The 20,796-nt window shown below is 38.7% G+C and overlaps 2 protein-coding genes across 4 annotated transcripts in view; one reads left to right on the forward strand and one right to left on the reverse strand.

Moving 5' to 3' along the window:
• Positions 1-887: 887 nt before the first annotated feature.
• Positions 888-18,020, forward strand: PRG4 (proteoglycan 4). The gene is made up of 7 exons (XM_077824753.1): positions 888-4,341; positions 5,950-6,033; positions 8,318-8,457; positions 15,100-15,256; positions 16,109-16,303; positions 16,522-16,647; positions 17,911-18,020. Exons 1-7 carry the CDS (start codon positions 888-890, stop codon positions 18,018-18,020), a joined length of 4,266 nt encoding a protein of 1,421 aa, XP_077680879.1.
• A 25-nt stretch (positions 18,021-18,045) lies between these two features.
• Positions 18,046-20,796, reverse strand: part of TPR (translocated promoter region, nuclear basket protein) — a 73,594-nt gene continuing 70,843 nt past the window's right edge. For 2 of the 3 annotated variants that reach the window (XM_077823580.1, XM_077823579.1), the window contains exons 50-51: positions 19,227-19,325; positions 18,046-18,262 (exon numbers count right to left, since the gene is read on the reverse strand). In XM_077823580.1, coding sequence (XP_077679706.1) covers positions 18,207-18,262; positions 19,227-19,325 — 155 coding nt within the window. In that variant the 3' untranslated portion in view covers positions 18,046-18,206. Of the gene's footprint in view, positions 18,263-19,226; positions 19,326-20,796 lie in introns of those variants that run through there. The other variant, XR_013346800.1, reaches the window with a different exon arrangement.

Raw genomic sequence — 20,796 nt, forward strand, 5'->3', positions numbered from 1 at the left:
TGTGTACTTAACAACTAGAAAAGGTAAAAAAATCTAACCTGTCTCCACTGGAATGCCTGGGTGAAAAGGGTCCCTCCCCAGCTCAGTGAAAATGAGCGAGTGAGTGAGGGTGGGGGAGAGCCAGCAACGGGGCAGTATGGAGTGAGCTGGGCGAGGTCTCAAAGAAGGAGCAGGACAAGGGTGTAGTCAGGAAGTTAGGAAGTTTTGTGTAGTTAGGAAGTTGGCAACCATAGAAATACTTCCCATTTCCTCACACAGTTTGTTATTACAGGTAGAGAACCAACTGACATAGGAAGAGCCAAAACATAGTGCATCACTGCATGTCACAATAGTAGGATAGTTTCATAAGGACATAAAAATGTAGATGACATAAGTCTGCGATCATTAAAATAACTTAGGCCTTTCTATTTTCAAAGGTGCACTTACTTAACTAAAGGTGTGATTTTAAACCAATTTAGTTAGACCAATGTAAACTCTTGCATGGACAGTCTTAACACAGTTTAAACCTGGCTTTTATCGATTTACCTTAACTTGATTCCTTATCTCTTGATGAATTAAGCTAAACCGATAAAAGCCAGGTTTAAATTGAAATAAGATATCCACAAAGTTTTGCACCAACCACATAGGGTTATAAACCAATTTAAGTTAAACCAGTGCAACCGACAGAAAAAGAATTGAAAAAGGTATTGTTCCAAGTCACAAGAGTTGCAACTATTTCCAACTGTGTTTACAAAAAAAAAATCATGAGTGGTTACTGTGCTAAATCCAAAAGAACTAATGCTAGAATGATGCATAAACATGAGAAAATAAAAAGTGGTACTTTAATTTGATATGCACTTCTTGTAGAGCAAGACTCAAAAAACAGAAGAACTTCATCCAGGACTGCTATGTCTGATGAAATAAGAGAGATTTCTGAGGAGATTGGCAGTGGATTGGACAATGTGGGTACCAGGCCAGCTCCTACTGCAAAGCATCCTGACAGAAAAATTTCAAGACAAGGAAATAAAGGTACAACAGCAGCTCCTTTGTCAGAGGAACGTTTTAGCCAGAGCCCTGCCTCCCAGCCAGATAAAGTTACTATGCCCTTCAAAATGAATACTACAAAGACAGTAAGTCCGAAGACCAACATGCAACCTGCTACTACAAGTATGGCTAAGATTTCAGAATTAACTAATGCAGCTCATGTCACTAAAGCGAAAGACAAAAGTACTACATCTATGAAAAATGCCACAACTACTACAGCTAAAGGGATGACCGCAGCTCAGAGAGAAAAAACTACTGTAGTGATAGAGACAACAACAACTTCTAAGAAATACACTTCAAAACCAGCTGAAGAGCCAACATATAAAAGTACCACAACTACTGTAGCTATGGAGGTAACAACAGCTAAAACAGAGATGACTACTGAAGCTAGGAAAGCAACAACAGCTAAAAGTGACAGAACTAGTGCTGCTAAAATGGCAATGACAACAGGTAGAAGAGTCACACCCACGGTAGTCACAGAGAAGACAACAACAGATAACAATGATATGACTACTGCAGGTAAAGAGACTATAACAACAACAGAAAAGCAAGGCAGAACAACAACAGATAAAACAATACGCAGAAAAGATGCAACTCCTGTAGCTAAAGATACTGTAATGACAACAGATGAAAGAGACCTAACTACTCTGGGCAAAGAGACTGTAACAACAACAGAAAAGAAAGACACAACAACTACAACAGCTAGAGAAACAATAACCACAACAGATAAAGAAGTCACAACTATTGCCGAGAGAGAGACTGTAACAGCTAAAACAGGCACAGCTGCAGCTAAAGACACTGTAAAAACAACAGATAAAAAAGACACAACCACAGCAAATGACGAGATTATACTGACTCCAGATGAAAAAGACTTAACAACTAAAAAGGACACAACTACTGCAGCGAGGAAGTCTGTAACAAGAGCACCTGGAACAGACACAACTACAGAAATTAAAGACACTGTAACAACAGCAGGCAAAAAGGATACAACTACTGTGGACAAAGAAAACTTGCCAACAGATGAAAGAGACAAAACCACCACAGGTAAAAAAGATACAACGACCATGGACACAGAGATTGTGATGACTACAGCTGAAAGAGACACAAAAGATAAAAAAGACACAATTACTGCAGAGAGAGAGACTGTAACAACGACAGCTAAAACAGCCACAACTGCTGCAGCTAAAGACACTGTAACACCAGTAGCTAAAAAAGACACAACTACAGTAGGTGAAGAGATTATATTGAGTCCAGATGAAAAAGACTTAACAACTAAAAAAGACACAACTACTGCATACAGAGAGATTGTAACATCAGCTAAAACAGCCACAACTGCAGCAGCTAGGGAGACTGTAACAAGAGCACCTCAAACAGACACAACTACAGAAACTAAAGATACTCTAGCCACCACAAGTAAAAAGGACACAACTACTGTGGACAAGGAGACTGTAATGACAACAGAGGAAAAAGACAAAACAGCAGATAAAAAAGGCATTACTATAGCTGAAGTCAATATAATGACAACAGATAAAGCCACAACTACTGCACACAGAGAGACTGTAACAACTAAAGCTAAAATAGTAACAACTACTACAGCTAAAAAATCTGTAATGACAACAGCTAAACTGGACACAACAGCAACAGCTAAAAAGACACAAACTACCACTAAACAGACACCTACTGCTGCTGAAGTAACAACTGTGGCTCTAGAATTGACAACTGCGGCTCTAGAATTGACAACTGCATATAAAGAAGAGACTGTAGATAACAGACAGAAAACTACAGCTACCGAAGAAACAACAACTGAAGAGAAAAAAGAGTTAACCACTGTTATCAAAGAGAGAACTACAGAGGACTCAAAGGGCATGACTACTGCAGCCAAAGAGAAAACTATGAATGAAAACAAAGAGATAAGTACTGTTCTCCAAGAGACAACTACAAGCGATACAACAGAAATAACTGCTGCTGATAAAGAGATAACTCTAGTTAATAATAGAGAGATAACCGCTGTTACCAGAGAGCCAACTATGGCAAATAAAAAAGAAACAGATGCTGTCACTAGAGACACCTCTACTACCAATAAAAAAGAGGTAACAACTGCTACCGAAGAGACAGCTACAGTGGATAAAAAAGAAAAAGCTTCTGATGATAAACAGGCAACTACAACAGGTAAAATAGACACAACTGCCAGTACTGTCACTAGAGAAACACTGATGGTCTCTGAAGAGGTGTCCACTACAGCTAAAGGCTCCCAGGAAAGACCTGTGTCACCAACAGAAGATAAACCTGGTACCACTGTCACTCAAATCCCACCAGTAAAAGCCACTGCCAAACCCACCATTGAACCTGAAAAAAACACTAAGTCTGTGATACAAGTTACTGCTACTCAACCCATAAACCTTACTACCTCTCAACCTAAAGACCTCACTGAAACAAAAGTCCATTTTGAAACCACAAAAGAAACTTCTATGGTTACTAAAAGATCTACAGCAACTTCCATTTCCAAGGAGACTACTGAAACCAAAGACATCTCTGAAAATACATACACTAGAGATACTACCAACCAGAAAAACACAACACAGTTTCCAACTGAAAAATTACAAACTTCCAAGATTCTCATCAGCCCTTCTTTGGCTCAGAAACCAGCTACCCATCCAGTCACTCCTGAGCAGGAGAAACATAGAGATCATTCAAGTCCCACTACAATTATTCCAATCACTCTTCCAGAAAGTAATTTCCCTCTCAGAAACACAGAAAACCCTAAAGAAACTCCTGTTCCCTATGAGGGACCCAATCAAAATCCTACCTCTTCCAAACAAGTTAACTCTATAGACTACCCAGCAATCTCATTCACAACATCTATTGCTCCACTGAGAGGTACACCTAATCCTAATGACAATGATGAAAACAACAGGTTGGAGACCATTATGAAAATAACATGGACAACAACAAAATCTAATTCAGCTATCTCACAAAAACAAGAAACAACGTCACATGGTATTACAACTAATACCAGCATTGATCTTGTTTCAGATAAAGAGATTACCAAGGAAAGTCCAATAGCAATGAACACAAATACTTCAGTAAAACATACAATAGTGTCGTCAACCTTTACAGCTGAGAAGGATATGCATCATACCTCCACCTTGCCAAGCGGATTCATAACCACAAGGACTGAAGAAAGAAGAGAAGTCACACATTTCCCCACTAAAACATACTCATCAATATCTTATTCAACTAAAGCTCCTGAAAGAAGCCCCGCTATACACACAGACTCCAAACTACAGGACAAGATCAACACAAGTGTATTTTACAGAGGTATATTTCTTTACAATTGTAACATTTATATTTATAGGGATGAACAAACTAAATTTCTCAGATAGCCAGAGCATGTCTCCATTTCAGGAACCATGTGTTTCTGAAGAGATTACTTGGAACTTTGACTGTAAGTACCAGGGAACATATAAATCAAAACAGGGCCAAGGAATAAGGCTAGAGAGAGATTTCCAAGTCTCATGAAAGTATTCCAGCAAATCATTGGCTAGAGTTCAATTATTAGTCATGTGACCTAATTTGGCAGCCATTTTGCACAGATACCCACAATAAAAAACAAGACATCCCCCAGCCCCCAGGACACTTTCCAGCTGCAATATTGTTCTTGCCCTTACTATCCACTATATTTTAATTAAAATTTTAGCCCTATTATTTTCCTTTAACAGTTTTCCAGATTCACATATTCCTGAATATTTTGCTACAACTAGGTACCACTAGACCTAATATTTTTTAAATACTAAAAGGATGGGTGAATACTCATGATTACATAACTTAAACTACACATATACTCATCCTTAAGGAAAAAAAGAGCTACAGGAAACACTGCATGGTGTCTGTTTCATTCACACTTATGAATGGAGAATTCTGATGTGGTTTTGCATCCACTTTTCATTGGTGTGAATGATGGCATGAGGTGCAAGCCAATGGAGAGTTGAAATCAATGGGAGCTAGATGCCTAAATACGTTTGAGGATCTGCACCTAAATCTATATCTGCTCTATATGAATGAATGAGGAGTCAAGAAAAATATTTTCAGAACCTCTTGGTTTGAGACAGCGCAAATATACTATGAAGGATTGAAAATTTCCTGCAGTTTTTCAGTTTCCCAGCTAAAACCCAGAGTACAGAGAACTGTGAGAAGCTGATTAAAAACAAAACAGAAGAGGTAAATTCTTTTTTCGAATTTCTATAAGAGATTTCTGGACAACAATTTGAGTCAGTTCCTATCTGACCTAAATCCATTTACTCAATGCACAATATTTCAGTCCTTTTACACTTTTTCAAATAGGTATTGTTTTTAAAGATAGTGTTTAAACAAAGAAGAAGAGCAATCCACTAAACAGGCAGGAAATGGATGCAGAATTAAATATGAGTTTTATGTGAGAGCTAATTCATTTGGTTATTTATTATGGTATACTTACAATTCTACTCAAATTTTTTTCTGAAATGCAGGTACTCCAAATATTAACAAAAGAAAACTATAGATTGCTATAAAAGTATCAGACTTTATATTCTTTGGTAATAAATATCAAGGTTAAAACTTTGGAGAACATATCTCAAATGAATAATTGCTATTATTTGTAACATAAATATAGGAATCAGAACTCTGGTTCCTGAATAGTCCCAAACAAGAAGAAGGAATGGTGCTTGTCTGTAGCATTCTTATTCAAAGTTTTACTTTTATGCCTTTTTATAATGTAATAAGTTGATGAATATACGGTATAGGTTTCCCTATGCACACTCCAATAAATAATGAAACTAAGAGTCTGTTCCATTAATAAGAGGTTTATCTTACCTGACAATCCTACGGCATTTTAAACTATTCTTTGAGCTTCAACTTCATTTAAATAAAAAACTAATTATTTTGTACCAGATGAACAAGCTAAGAATTTGTGTAACGGAAAGCCAGCAGATGGAATTGTTGCTTTACCAAATGGAACATTAGCTGTATTCCGAGGTGAGTTGTCTACTGGATTTTTATCATTTTCATGCCTTCACTTATGTTTTAATTAAGTACTTACTTTTTGGCCTTTCCTAATGACCAGATAATATATATTTGGGCTATTGTCCATTTAAGTTCAACTTCCAGAGGTTCATTTTAGAGTATGTGTTACAGACAGGGACCCATTATAACGTAATTACCAGACACTTATTTTGGTGCATATGGCACATTATTGTTAAATTATTGCAATGTTTACGCTCCAGAATCTAAGATTTCATTCAAAAAATTATCTAGCCCTTATAGTGGTAAACCTTCCAAATGTAACTGAGGGCTTGTCTACACTTACTGAGGGATCGACAAGCAGCAATCGACTGCAGATCGCTCTCCCATCGACTCCTGTACTCCACCGGATCGAGAAGAGTAGGGGGAGTCGACGGCAGAGCATCTCCCACTAACATAGTGTAGTGTGGACCCCACGGTAAGTAGATCTAAGCTACGTCGATATGAGTTGCGCTATTCGTGTAACTCAAATTTTGTAGCTTAGATCAAATGTCCCCTGTAGCGTAAGACAAAGCCTGATACAGGAATGTCTACCTGAGTCTGCAGACTACCTGTAATACCAGCTCTGGCATCAGTGTTAAAAATAAAGTGCTTAACAAAATAAACACACATAGGCATTACTGTACTGAATGGGAGCTGGGATAATGATGCATAACTTTGGGGACAACCACACAAGTTAGTTTTATTGTGCTAAGTAGGATATGGGCTGCAGAAAAGCCATGGAAATTTCTCTTTGCAGGTCCCCCAGATCCCCAATTCATGCCTTCACCCTCACCCTTCCCAATTTCCATCCTCCACTAATAACTTCTCCACTCCCACTGCTGCTCCCTTCTCTAATTTGTTAACTCTGCCTGCTTTTAGTGTTTGATGAATACATGAACATACAGCCCCATTAACAACTATTAAAACTTTATAGGAAGCAAGGACCAGATGACTTTAAGAAATTAACAGAGAAAAACGTAGAGTTAAAATAAGGGATATAGATAGGAGCCAGAGATAGAAAGGCATAGAAATCAAAGGCAATTAATATCCAAATAAATAACTCTACAGCAATAATTAGACACTCTACCCCTCAAAACAATCATATCTCCTCTAATAATTAAATGTGACTAGCGTCCCACAAACAGAACATAATAATAAAAACTGAGAGCAGGCCAGGAATCTACCATAGCCCTTGGAATGAACCTCTGCTTACTACTATCTGGGTGCTTGGTGTCACCAACACAAACTATTGACCTCACATGAGCCTGACTGGCCATGAAGCACAAAAGACTGCTCCAGACTAGGCCTTCACTCACTGATTCCTTTTGTACATGTAGCATAGACAGTACTCACTGTTGTGGTGTTATCTCATTGCAGTGTAGACAGTTCATCTTCTGGCGGGAGCCAAGACTTAGGTTGCTCAAAGCCAGGTGCCTTGATGAGGCCTAATAGGGCAGGTGGGGAATTAGGCCTCCCCTGCTGAATAGTGGAAACTGAGAGTTCCTTGCTGATCATAATGTGTAGCTTGACAAGTGTGAGGGGTGAAGGGAAGGGCTGGCTCTTCTCCTCACTCAAAGCCTTGTGTACTTCAGCTGTTTGGGGACAGCTAGCTTGGGATAAAGCCTCCCTGTGAAGCTGGGTACTGCAAGATGGCTCGGTTCCTCTTTCTGGGAAGCCAATGCAGATTGCATGTCTCTTAGTCCATGCAGAGTTACAAAGGGGCTTTGCACCATCTAGCCCTTTCCCCAAACAGTTTGTCTGTGCAGTCTTCATGCATGTGGCTAGGTGATCCCAGCCACAGAAAGGATATTCTGGGGTTGTGGTTGGCTGTTCTGTCAAGTCAGTCAAACTCTCCCTCCTCTTTTCTGTCCCAGCAGCACTGCACAGACTTTGCTGCTCTCAGATTAGGCAGATTTCCTGTGTCCTCCTCCTCCCGCAAGCTTGCTGAATGTTACTTTTCCAGCAGAAGCTTCTGGGCTCCAGGCACTGTAATTATATGGAGGGTCTGATCCTGCTAGGTGCTGAGCCACCTCTGTTACTTTGGGCACTCAGCCTTGCAGGAGTCAACACTTGGAGAGCTGTTATGACATTTCAAAGAGAAGAGGGTGGCTCTGTGATCCTTGCTTCTGCTATTTAGAATTCTTCTATATATGGCATTTTCTGTACTATTATTTAAAAAAAAATAAAAGTTATGTAGGGGCAAAATGGTGCACGTCAGTGAGGGTTTTCAGGGCTAGTGCTATTTTTTATTTTGCAGGTCATTACTACTGGCTGCTGGATTCATCTAGGCAGCCAACAGCGTCCCCTCGTAAAATCACTGAGGGGTGGGGTATTCCATCCCCCATTGATACTGTCTTTTCCAGATGCAACTGTGATGGCAAAACTTTCTTCTTTAAGGTAGGGAATTTATCTTTCTTAGTTTGAGTGTTTTAAAAGATTTAACTTCACAGACACCTCTTCAAATGAAAAAAACAATGAAGGGCTGTATAGCAAAAGGTAATAGTAAAGAAAAAGGTTCATGAGCTCAGCTGACAACACACCAGTCTAATTGCCCAGTTTGCCTTAACGAGTATCCCTGTTGGCATTCTCATGAAAAAGGTCAAGGACGGAAGGGACATGCAGACTGAACTAACCCTTCTAAGGCAGTTGGAGAGGATGCTGGTGAGCCCACAGAGGGTAGCTTTTGCTGCTGTGGCCTGTACTGTATGCATTCTATAGCCAGAGAATATCAGTCCTCAGAGTTGTCAGGGTGGATCCTTTCCTGTGCTCAAACACTCATTGTATAGATATAAAACTGACTACCAAAACCATGGCAAGAATATACTAGAATTAACAAGCTGCAGCTGTGTGGGGGCTGTGACAGTCAGGCTCCCCCTGATGCCTTAACAGGGTTTCCTTTTCTATTGCCACATTTTATATCTGAGGTAAGAACCTGCAACAGGCAGAATGATCCCAGATACTATGACAAGACAAAAAGCCTCTTTGTGGCAGAGAATGCAGTGCTCTTTCTATGATTTGTAGGTTATATACAGTCCTTAAAGTGCACTGGGCCACAGAGCCGGGAAAGAGAATTTCTAAGAAGGTTGCTGAGGTGTGCACATTTTTGGTACCACCAGAAGAAAAACCTTTGGAGAATGGCTGCTTTCTCCTCTTGCCTGCCTGTCTGACTGCTGAAGTACAGCAGCCTGGCAGAGCTCTTCACACCAACTTTCACAGAAGAGAAAAGCAACCAGAAAGAGCCCAGCAGCTCAAGGCACCTCCTCACTTCCTATGACCAAGGGAAAGATGGCTCCTCTGTTATGCCCCTCCAGCAACACTGGGCCTAGGAAGGTGAAAGAAGGGATCCTGCTACAGGCCCAGGCCTGGGAGTTGGGGAGGGGTGGTGGAGGAGAAGAATCTCAGGATTGATGGGAGGGTTGGGGGAAGAATTAATTGATGGGGGTGGGTATGATTTCAGACCACTTTAAGTACTGGTTATATGTGAACAAACAATGGATATGAGTGGGGGAATGCCTGCTCTTTAAGCCATCTGCTGTGTAACAAGCACAACTATGTAAAGTGCAGTCTTGGTACTTTTAAACTGCTCCTAACAGGAAAGGAGTGTCAAAGTACTCAGTGTTGTTTGATGCAATTCCCACTGGAGGGCAAGAAATTCCTACAAAGCAAGTAGAAAGAGTAAGCATGACTGTACTATGAACAGAAGCTTCTTACTCAACAAATTGGCACATTTGTATTTTGAATCTTCTGTTTACTGCAGTAACAAAACTAAGGCTGTGTCTACACTGCACAACTTTTAGCAACACAGGTGCAGTGTAGCCTCTGTTTGTCAGCCGGCTTTCTTGATGACAAAAAACTTGCACCCCCAATGAGTTAGCTCCATAAGCAGGAGAGTGCTCCCACCAACAAAGAGCTGTTCACACAGGCGCTTGTCATTGGCAAAACTTCTGTTTTTCGGGGGTGGGGATTATCACCTCTGAATAAAAGTTTTGTCGTTCAACTGCCAGTGTAGACGAAGCCTAAGATTTCACTACTTTTTAATCTTGCAGGTACTGCAGAGCCAATGCAGCTAAGGGAGTGAATTGGGTTGCAAATCAATAGAACTGTTCAATATGTTCAAACTGAAGCCTTCTGTGAAGCCTCAGTAACTTGACCAATATAGTTGCACAGGTGTTACAGAGCATAATTTGAAAGCACTATGGTTGCACAGGTGTATGCCAGGGTGTAATTTGAACCAAAGTTTTTTTATTGGTGATGAACAAGCAGGAAAACACACAAACCCCACTTGACTTTTATAGCTTAGAATGAGGTTAGAGGATTGGCAGTTAAGAAAAACATTTCTTGTCAAATGAGCAAATTTGAGCTGGCGATTAAATATGAATATAAAATTTCAAAGATGGATCCCTACAATGCTGTTTTTTAAAGAGGCATTTTTAATTTAGCAATGGCTCTTCTGCAACTGAGAGTCTGTAGTCATGAGGTCCACAGTTGGGAATAAATCAATGGAGGAGAAAGCAGAATACCTATCTAATTCTTCCTACATTTCTGCTTTTTAAAGGTCCAGACTTAAGACCTGAGAAGAGGTTGGGCTGGTTGGAAAGCTGAAATCTCTCCTATGAGCTATTCAAGGAAAAAGTCTGGTCTGAAATTGTTTGGTCAAAATGTTGGTTTTCAGCAGAAAACTTCAAAAAAATAAAAGCTTTATTTCATTTTAACTTAATGTTTGTTTTTGGAATCAGCAAATTGGGGTTCCCATTTTCAATTTAAGGATTTTCAAGATCCCTCCCCCACCTTTTTTCAACTAATTCAAAAGGAAGGAATGTTAGTGTGAGGACAGGGGCAGGAGGGGAGAGAGATTATTCCAAAAACCAAAATGGAAATCTAAACAAGCTTTTCACTGTTTCAAATGTCAATTTGAAATAAAGACTTATTTAAAAATTTACCCCAGTAAAATCCACATTTGTGGGTATCAAAGCTTCCTGCTAACAAGCTTCAGTTTTGATTAAACTTTTTGGAGGGAAAATTCCTCTCACACACAATTTTGACCAGAACTCTAACGGAAGGCATAGGATGTGCCCATGGATCAGCCTTGAACTCTTTCAGGTCACCTTATGATGCAAGTGAAGGGAAAGCAGCCGCTGCTGTGCTTCAGTCTCTGACCCCCTGCGCCATTAACAGTCAGGGGAGGGGGACATAAATAGTACAGCAGGGAAAATGTTAATGATGCCATGAACCACCCTGCCCCCAACCCTGCACATGGTTTTATCATAAGTGTAATTTATCTGGCACAGTTGGCAGCCACCAGCACCTTTTTGGAAATGCACTGCATGTTCCAGTGGGCTAATGATTACAGTGGCGCTAACCATTGGTGTTTGTTTCCTTAAGCGGAGTAGTTTAAAATACTGAGTTAAACATAAAATCTGAACTCATTGCTACATTCTCTCCTTATTTCGGCAGAAGGCACAATGCTGTATGAAAGAGAGCAAAAATTAGTTGTACAAAGTTCTTACTTAATAAAATGTAATTGTTTATTCTTCAACTCATTGTTGGGGAATCCTCAATGCTATTTTCACCTTATCTTCTTCCTCTCCATCTCAAGCTCTCTAGGATCCCTGAAAGTTTTTAATTGCACCCCCATCCCTGAAAATCTGCATTACATATACCTAACAAAGCTATACTAATTTTTCACTGTATTCTTTTGCTTTTATATTATATCCCAATCCCTTCATCTGTTTGTGCCTTTAATGTGGTGACCAGCGTCCCAGGGAAGCCAACTGAGGTTACTCAATTAGGATGAACTACAAGGAATGGGGCAGACAATCCCCAAAGTTAGTGGACGTTCCAATACTTAGATTTACCAAGCCAGCACAAAACAAATTCTATAATACCTCACTGGTTACCCAGAAACCAAAACCACACTTCCCTTGAGGTAGCCCATCCTTTGGCCTCCACCCAGACACCCAAGTCAAATATGATGAGGATTACTGAAAATCTTAATCATATAAAAAAGTTCTACCAATCCCAAGGGATCGGACACATTACCTCCCAGGTTAATGAATATTTCAGATCTTACCCAAATACACGCTTACAGCTAATCCTTAACTAAACTCAAATTTATTAAAAAAGAAAAGAGTAATGGTTAAAAGATCAATATACATACAGACATAGGTACAATTCTTGAGATTAAATGTATAGCAGAGATGGTGAGCTTTGTAGTTGCAAAGAGTTCTTTCAGAATTAGTTCATCGGTTATAGTCCAATATTTATATTCAGGGTGGTCCAGTCAGGACTGGGATCTCAGCCTTGTGGCTTAAGCTTCCCCTGCATGAAGCTTCAAGCAAAGCTGAGATAAAATGGATTGGGACCCAAAGGTCTTTTATACAGTTTTCTAGCAGCCATTTGATCACACAGTCCTGGGTGAACAATGGGTTTTTGATGTAACCTTCCGTTTCCTAAACCTCACTGGTAATTAACTACATGGATTAACATAAGATAATTTATCCATTAAGCATTTTATCAAAAACTTTAAAGAGACATATAGACAATGACATTATTGCACCCAAGATTAATCTAAATATTAATATTCACTTTTGATCTCTGAATCAATAGCTATATAGTGAGAGACAGGAACTGTCTGTTTACATGGCTAACATTTATGAGTGTACACATACAATTAGTATCATCCCTAACTTCTAACAATATAGGTTTGCATTTCAAAGTTCTAGCCTATTTACCATGAAATGGCCCTAATTACCATTTCTAACATCTCTACAGATTGATTCTGGGTCAATTAGCCTGCAGGATGTGTAACTCTTTCTGGCCATGTGTCACACTTTGTATAAGATTTGTTGAAATCTGGGTGGATACAAATCAATGATTTAAAAATAAAAAACAGATTTTTTAATAAAATGCTTTTTGAGGAAAAACCTATCTGAAGATAGTTTTAATTAAGATACATTATAGCTCAAAGATATCTCATCATGGAATAGAGATTCTATAGTATGAGACAATGTATTCATGCAATGTTGAAGAAAAGTTTTGTAAATGAGTTCCAATAGTTCATGGATTAGGGATCCAATCTTATGCAGTTCCAGGGGCTTCTGTATAGGTTATTTAGGTTAATCTTTCTATCTACCCAGTGGGACTCAGTGTTCAGTTTAGCGGATACCATCAGAGATGCTTAGATTTGCAGTTCTCAAACTGTGGATTTGTGTCTCCAGAGATAACATGCTTGTTAACAGCAAAAATGTTTTAAAATAAATAATATATAGAGGTGAGAAATAACAGACCTCAACTCTATTGTCCCTTTGTAAATTTGTGTACACAGAGTCAATCTCTTACCTTTCTCTAAAAGTGAAAAGTTTCAAAAAGTTCAATGAATAGAAGATTGTTGGGGGAGGAATAGATCTAGACAAGAAGACGTCTGGAGATAAATGTGAGAAGGGAGGGACAGGTAGTAGAAACAAAAGTGAAACTGTTTGAGCAGCATATTCCAGAAGTCTTGAGGTCTTTCTGACTGTAGCCTTCACTGGTTTGAGATCTACCACACCATTCTCTCACTAGAGGGGAAAACCTATAATGGCAGCAGTTTTGGAATATTTTAACGAAGTTCCTCTACCAGTGGGTAAGACAGGCATACGTACAAAATACAAATAGTGCAACAAAGAAAAACTTGAATGTTCATATGCTTGTTTTGTTAAAATACTGTATTATGTTTGCTGTTAAAGAAAAAAATCCAGAATACATAACGTTTTAGTTAAATAAAACAATTTAAATGTCTGTCTGGTGATGTTCTCCTCCTAATACAGAATGACAAGAAAATCCTCCAAATATTAATGATTAACCTGTTGAATTGGAGATATTTATGAAGTCATTGGGCGGTAAACTATCTGCTTCAATTACCTTTGGTAAATGAAATAACTAAACAATCGTTCATTTTCTGATAGAGCTGTAAAACTAATCTGAAAAGTTTTCAAAATAAATCACTTAAAGTGTACAGTGTCTGCCTTCTAAAAATGAAACCTACATCTATCTCTGAGTTGTGAAGAATATGTATTAAGGTTATAACAACCAAGAAGAATGCACTTTTATGTAGAAATCCATGATTAAATGGTCTTCCTGACTAGTGATTTAAATCAAATCCACCCTGGTTGCAATTATGTAACAGTGGTAGCGGCAATGATTTGCATGGTCATATTTTAATTAGCTAACATCACAAGTGCAAAACCCCTTCAGGGAGGCAATTGTCCTTTTTTCTGTGTTTGTACAATACCCAGCACAATAAGGTTCTAATCTTGATTGGGGCCTTTAGACATTACTGTAATATAAATATTTACTAGGGGTATGTCTTCCCTACCCACCGGATCTAGTCTAGTCTAGACACGATAAATTGACCCCCAAGCACTCTCCCGTCGACTCCTGTACTCCAGCGCCACGAGAGGCGCAGGCAGAGTCGATGGGGGAGCGGCAGCAATTGACTCCCCGCAGCAAAGACACCACGGTAAGTTGCTCTAAGTACGTCGACTTCAGCTACATTAGTCACATAGCTGAAGTTGTGTAACTTAGATCGATCCCCCTCCCCCCCCCAGCGTAGACCAAGGCTAAGGCTCTAGAAGCAGTTTTCAGCCTACCATGCCAGACTAAAATATGCAGCCCTTGCAAACAGATTAGTCTGGTAGTTTGGGTGGAAGTGATTTTGAGCGTCAAATAGCAGCTGTATAACATGGACTGTCTAGAAAGCCCAGCACTTAGAGAGAGTTTCCCCTAGCTCAGCTAAAGCGATCACAAAAGTAAAGTGGCTGCTGGTAGGTGGAAAGGTTTGTGCACTAATGGAGGTTTAAGGAGCCTGCAGAGTACTCTCTCTTCAACATAAGCGACATTAATTTTTATTTTTGATGGATATACCAGTAATTATTTTGGCCAGTTTTATAATGTGCAGTAATTAGATGTGGATTTCATAATCACCTGTGTAATCTACATTGAAGCCTATGAGCAATGGACATTTTTTTCTCCTTAAGTAAAAGTTTCTGTTTAAATCCTCAGGGTTCCCAATACTGGCGTTTCACTAATGATGTGAAGGATGTGGGCTATCCCAAACAAATTTCAAAAGGATTTGCAGGACTAAGTGGGAAAATTGTAGCAGTTCTTTCAGTAGCACAGCACAACAACAGACCAGAATCTGTGTATTTTTTCAAGAGAGGTATGTTTCATGTCTACAGATGTAAGTAGTATTCAGCTTATTTCTTTTGGGAATAAAACTGCTCCATTTTCAAGTAAGACTGCATGTCTGGCAACAAAAAAGTGATGACAACAGTACATAGTGCACCAGAAAATCCTGAGCTAACCTGAGGCTTCAGATACAGCCTTTGAATGCCAAAGTGATCATGGAAGTTTAAATACTTTTCAGGATAGGGTTATGAGGAAGAGTTTTACCATCATTTGAATACTATTCCAATGACAAGTTAAGAGGCATGGTAAGGCCTGAAATAGACCAATCAGCACATATCTATGTATGGAACTGTTTCGCAGTCATGGTTTCTTGCCTTGTAAAGCACTGGATTTATCTTATTTGAATGGTATAGCATCTACACAGGAACATTTGAAGGAGCTATTCAGATTAAAACAGATAGGCAAGTAAAATAGACCCAATCCTGCAATCCTTTCCCTTGCTACCACTCCCAGGAGGAATGGGAATTATGCAAGCAATAAGCCTGCAGCATTAGGCTAGTGCCCTACAATTTTTCCTTTTCTTCTCAAGGAGATTGATCCCATTCACTCTACTCAGAATAGTGCTTACTACCATGGATAGTCTCATTGACTTTAACAGAACTACGCACAGAAGTAAACAAATGTTAGGACTAGGTCCTGTTAGCATCATTTTTCCAAGTTATATATGTAATTTTGGGGCATTTCAAGCTGAAAGTTTCCTCAATAGCCTTTGGACACATTTTAAAAGGTGCTCTTATCTTCCCAGCCTAGCAAGTTCATATTAGGGTACTAATGACATTTCTGATTCAACTGTTTTCACAACTGGAACAAACTTCTGCTTCAGGTGGCAGCGTTCAACATTATATCTACAATCAAGAACCAGCCAAAAAGTGCAAAAAGAAAGTATATGTTAGGTACCCCGCTTATACACCCAGAGCTGTGATCAAGAGGAGACGCTTTGAACGTGCAGTAGGATCAGCAATCATGTACCGCACACCAGTCATGTACCACACTTTCAGAATCAACCATAATCCATCTGGTCAGTTATATTTAATGTTAAATGATTTTTATCTTCATTTTAAAATTAATAGTTTCTGAAGAACAGCATTTGTCATCTGTTCAACTTCTTGAATGTATGCTTTTAAATCTCTTCATCCGAGCAGCAGTTCTCTCTCTCAGCTTCTCTCCCCAAGTTATAGCTTTGTACAGCCCATGTTTTAATATATTTTCCTAACAAAGCAATTTTCTTGTCGGCAGGAATATTACATCATGAGGTTAAAATAAACTCTTACTGGAGAGGATTTCCAAAAACAGTTCACTCGGCTATATCAATACCTAACTACAAAAGGCCAGATGGCTATGACTACTATGTTTTCTCTAAAGGTAAGTTAAAGCTAAAACACGTTAGCTCAAAACTCAAATGCAAATGTAGGTTTCTGAAATGTGAAGTTACCTACCCTTTCCACTGCAAGAGAACTGTCAAGATGAAGTTTAATAAGTACTAGGGTTCAGGCTTAAAAAAAATGGCAATAACTCAAGCTTCACCCATAATCCCTAAATAAATGGATGTTTCTACTTAAAATGATCGGCAGAGAAATAGCTAGCCTGTGGAACTCAGTGCCACAAGATGTCAGGCAGACAGGATTAAAAAAGGATTGGACATTTATAGGGATAACGACTATTGGAATGGTCATTGTAATGATAAAGCATTCAAGAATGAAATCCTCACACTACTGAAGTGGAAGGAGTTTTGCCACTGACTTCAGTTTGGGCAGTATCCCGTAACAGCACAGTGAAGGATTTTGTTGTTACACCTTCCTCTAAAGCACTGGATGCTCCACTAGGACCACCACTGGTCTGGTCCACTATGACAATTCCTATCTTGCCTATGAAATAAGTGAGACAATGCACACCTGTGGAATACGAAGGTGCCACTTTTACAGTTTTATTTTAAGAAAAGGCTTAAACTCTTTAGACCCTTCAGAGAAGTGCTGGCACAGAATACAACTGAGCACGAGACAGCAGAGACAAAGAACCTTCTCCCCTTAACTCTGAAATCTTTAGCTGAGGGATGTTCAGTTGTGTAAGACACTATCTGTTCAAGTGCACACAATTTTACAACTGTGAAGAATGTCTTCTGGGATTTTTGAGTGTATTTGAATCAGCTGTGTTTGAGATTCAAAAAAAGATCCTATGTTCCAGTATAACTCTGAACAGTGTGAAAACTTCAAAGTAGTATTTGTCAAGAGACTTGACAAAGCTGCCAATATATTTTTTTAAAAAGGGAACTGCTTTTATAAAAATGGGGTACTGTGACTGGTCTAAGTGGCACAGTTCTCCAGCCGCTAGCTGGCTGTAACTGTTATAGGGTAAGATTGATAACTGTCAATACTCATTTTTTGGGTAACTAAAAAGAGTAAATGTCTGAATGAAATGCTTTGTCTGGAAACTGATATTAAAACCTCTCTCTCAACTACATGTGCACCAAGTGTGATATAATGTACCAGTTCTGCCAAAGTGACAATAAAAAGGGAAAGAGGCATCTGATGTCAACTCAGCACATTAATCGAAGAGCTTTTTATGTACTAAGACTTCCTAGATCTACAATTTTAAATTTCCACTCAAACTGCACTTCTCTCATTGCAGATCAGTACTACAACGTGGATGTGGCCAGCAGAATAGCAAGATCAGTTACCTCTCAGACTAGGCAGACAGTATCCAAGGACTGGTATAAGTGTCCTAAAAATGATTTGTAAGACCGGATTTTAAAGAAAGAAGCCATTTTAATATGAGTTTGTCTAATTTTATTAATAAAGACATTGAAATATGCGCACATCAATCTACGTACAAAATGCTGCTTTTAGCGCTGCAATCATTACACTAAAGCAACAGTAGCCAATCTGACAGTCTGTAGACACAGCTTCAATTACTTTACAGAACTTTTAACTAATATTGCCTCTGTTTAGGCCTCCTCTGCCTCCCATTGCATGAGTTACACCTGTGTAGGAAAAGAGACGAGTATTAATGCAAGTACTCTTACCCTCTCCAATAATCAAACATGGTCAGTTTGCTACTTTGTTTGGTGATGAGATGAGTGTGCAGGGGAATATTCTGTTAGCGATCTCTGTGATGGCCTAGCACCAAGAGGTACTACTGTGGATTTTCATTCCATGGATGAGAAGAGTCACAACCATAGCATGCTCAATTATGGGTGGAGAGGGTTACCCTCCCTTTTCACCAGCCACCCTTTTGGTTAATGTGTGACAATAGATGGGATTGCATTGGAAATCCCTTCTAGTTCTATAAGTACATTTTTTATGGTTAGATCCACAACATCTGAATGTTAACAGACATATCAGCGCTAGCACCAATGCATGCAGAATATTTAATATTTATGTTGATGAATAAATTTAATCTGGGTAGGGTTTTTTTTTAATGTGGGGGCTGTTATAGTTAATCATTAGTAGCAATCAAAGTAAAATCTGGAGAATACTAACATAATAAGCTTCTGTAATTTCAATCATTTAATTTTCTTTAAAAAGCAGCATAGTAATTCCAGACATCATCTCAACGAAAATCTTAAATTTGAAATAGGAAAATTGTGTTAGGAGTAATCTTAAAGATCAGAATTGTATCATATCAAGCTTATGTCCTAGCGATAAATTACCAAAAAAAAGTAAGTTTAAAATCTACTGCAATTTATACGCCTTCTAAAATCAGAGCCAGGAGCTCCAGAAGGAGGATGTTTTCTGTAGTCTTTTTGCCTGTCAGCCAAATGAATGCTTTGGATAATATATATTGAAAGCTCTGTGGGGCAGGGACTCTGCATTATTCAGTGTCTCATCATGTATACTTATGGTGGCACTATAGATATCCAGTTTCAAAAGGGTTAAGAAAATTAAGAGGTTATTTGAAAGAGTACATACATAGTCACAATAATTATAACATTGACAGTCACTTACCCCTCTGTCTGTTAAACTGACGACCACGGACACCAGTTCTTAATGTTGGTGGCTGAAGTCTAACACGCCGGAAAGGCTTTGGCTGATTACTGCTTGTGTCTGTAGAGAAGGAAGAGTTTTAGAAAGAATGTATAAGATTGTTACTGCAGTATAATTTGTAACTGTTAGTCAGTCCATCGCTTAAGTTTAACGTACATCTGTACTTGTCTTTCATATTTTAAAAACTTGAGGGTGCAACATATTTCATTAACATCTTCTCAGATAATAATAATAATAAAGCCTCAGACTGAACAAGTGTGTGTGTTTTCCTTTGATTTTTTTTTTTTTTTTTACTCACTAGCTGGGTTAAATTATATGCAGCGAAGACCAAGTGCACCTGATTACAATCCCTTTTACTTTTGCATTGCTTACATCACATCCCTTTTAAAAGTTCCACTGGACTAAATTTTAAATCCCATACTCACAAGAGTAGTCACACTGAAGTACATAATCACAACTCCAGGAAGGGATTCCCAATCTGACCCTAAAATTTTCTCTTTTGAAGCGAGTATCCTTCAAGGTATTTAAAAACTTCTCTTAAAAAAGAAAAACTAAACAAAATATCTCCATTAGTTACCGATGACAAAAATACGGTCCAGGTACTGACAGTCTGTTGCCCTCACCAAATGGAAAAGGAAATTAAATAGATGAAAAAATGTCAAACTCTTCAAAGATTCACATGTCCATTTTATTTCAAAATGGAGTGACAGACCAATGGTTGGTAGACCAATGGATTAACAAAAGAATAAAGCATCTCATATGCCCATCATGTTACTTGTAATTTTTCACTTATTAAAAGGGATATTTTAGCACAGTGGCTCCCAATCTTTCCAGATTACTGTACTCCTTTCAGGAGTCTGATTTATCGCACATACCCCCAAGTTTCACATCACTTAAGTACTTGCTTACAAAATCAGACACACGTAAAAAAGTGTCACTATTACTAAAAAAAATTCCTCACTTTCTCATTTTTACCATATAATTATAAAATAAATTAACTGGAATATATTATACTTACATTTCAGTGTATAGTATACAGAACAGTATAAACTAGTCATTGAATGAAATTGTAGTTTGTACAGACTTCACTAGCTGCGCTTTTTATGCAGCCTGTTGTAAAATTAGGCAAATATCTAGATGAGTTGTCATACCCACTGGAAGACCTCTGGGTACCCCCAGAGGTACGAGTATCCCTGGTTGAGAACCACTGTTTTAGCAAAACCTGTGATTATTTATAAGCAACCCAGATGTCTTAGAGGTTTATCCATGTTATCGACTCATACAGAACAAAAATCAATACAAGTTTAAACACTTATGGTGGAAGAAGTTCCATATTTAGGATAAATGCCACTCATCTGCCTACAAATTGCCACCCTATCTTACTACAATGCTGCCATAAAGATTAAAATTTACTCATAATTCAACCTGTCAACACACAGCTTGGGAAGAGGTGAGAAAGTTGAGTGTATTCTTAACAATGGCCACAGCACTAACCTCAGTTTCTTTTTGACCCACTATGGAGACAATAATA

The sequence above is a fragment of the Eretmochelys imbricata genome, chromosome 8, assembly GCF_965152235.1.
Source record: "Eretmochelys imbricata isolate rEreImb1 chromosome 8, rEreImb1.hap1, whole genome shotgun sequence".
Lineage (NCBI taxonomy): Eukaryota > Metazoa > Chordata > Testudines > Cheloniidae > Eretmochelys > Eretmochelys imbricata.

What these genes read in the sequence shown, in the direction of transcription:
- PRG4 (XM_077824753.1), top strand. Translation starts at nt 888, where the DNA reads ATGTCTGATGAAATAAGAGAGATTTCTGAGGAGATTGGCAGTGGATTG. An exon ending in CACAAGTGTATTTTACAGAG is followed by an intron (nt 4,342 to 5,949) that starts GTATATTTCTTT and finishes ATTTTGTACCAG; the next exon opens with ATGAACAAGCTAAGAATTTG. An exon ending in TGTGTATTTTTTCAAGAGAG is followed by an intron (nt 15,257 to 16,108) that starts GTATGTTTCATG and finishes CTTCTGCTTCAG; the next exon opens with GTGGCAGCGTTCAACATTAT.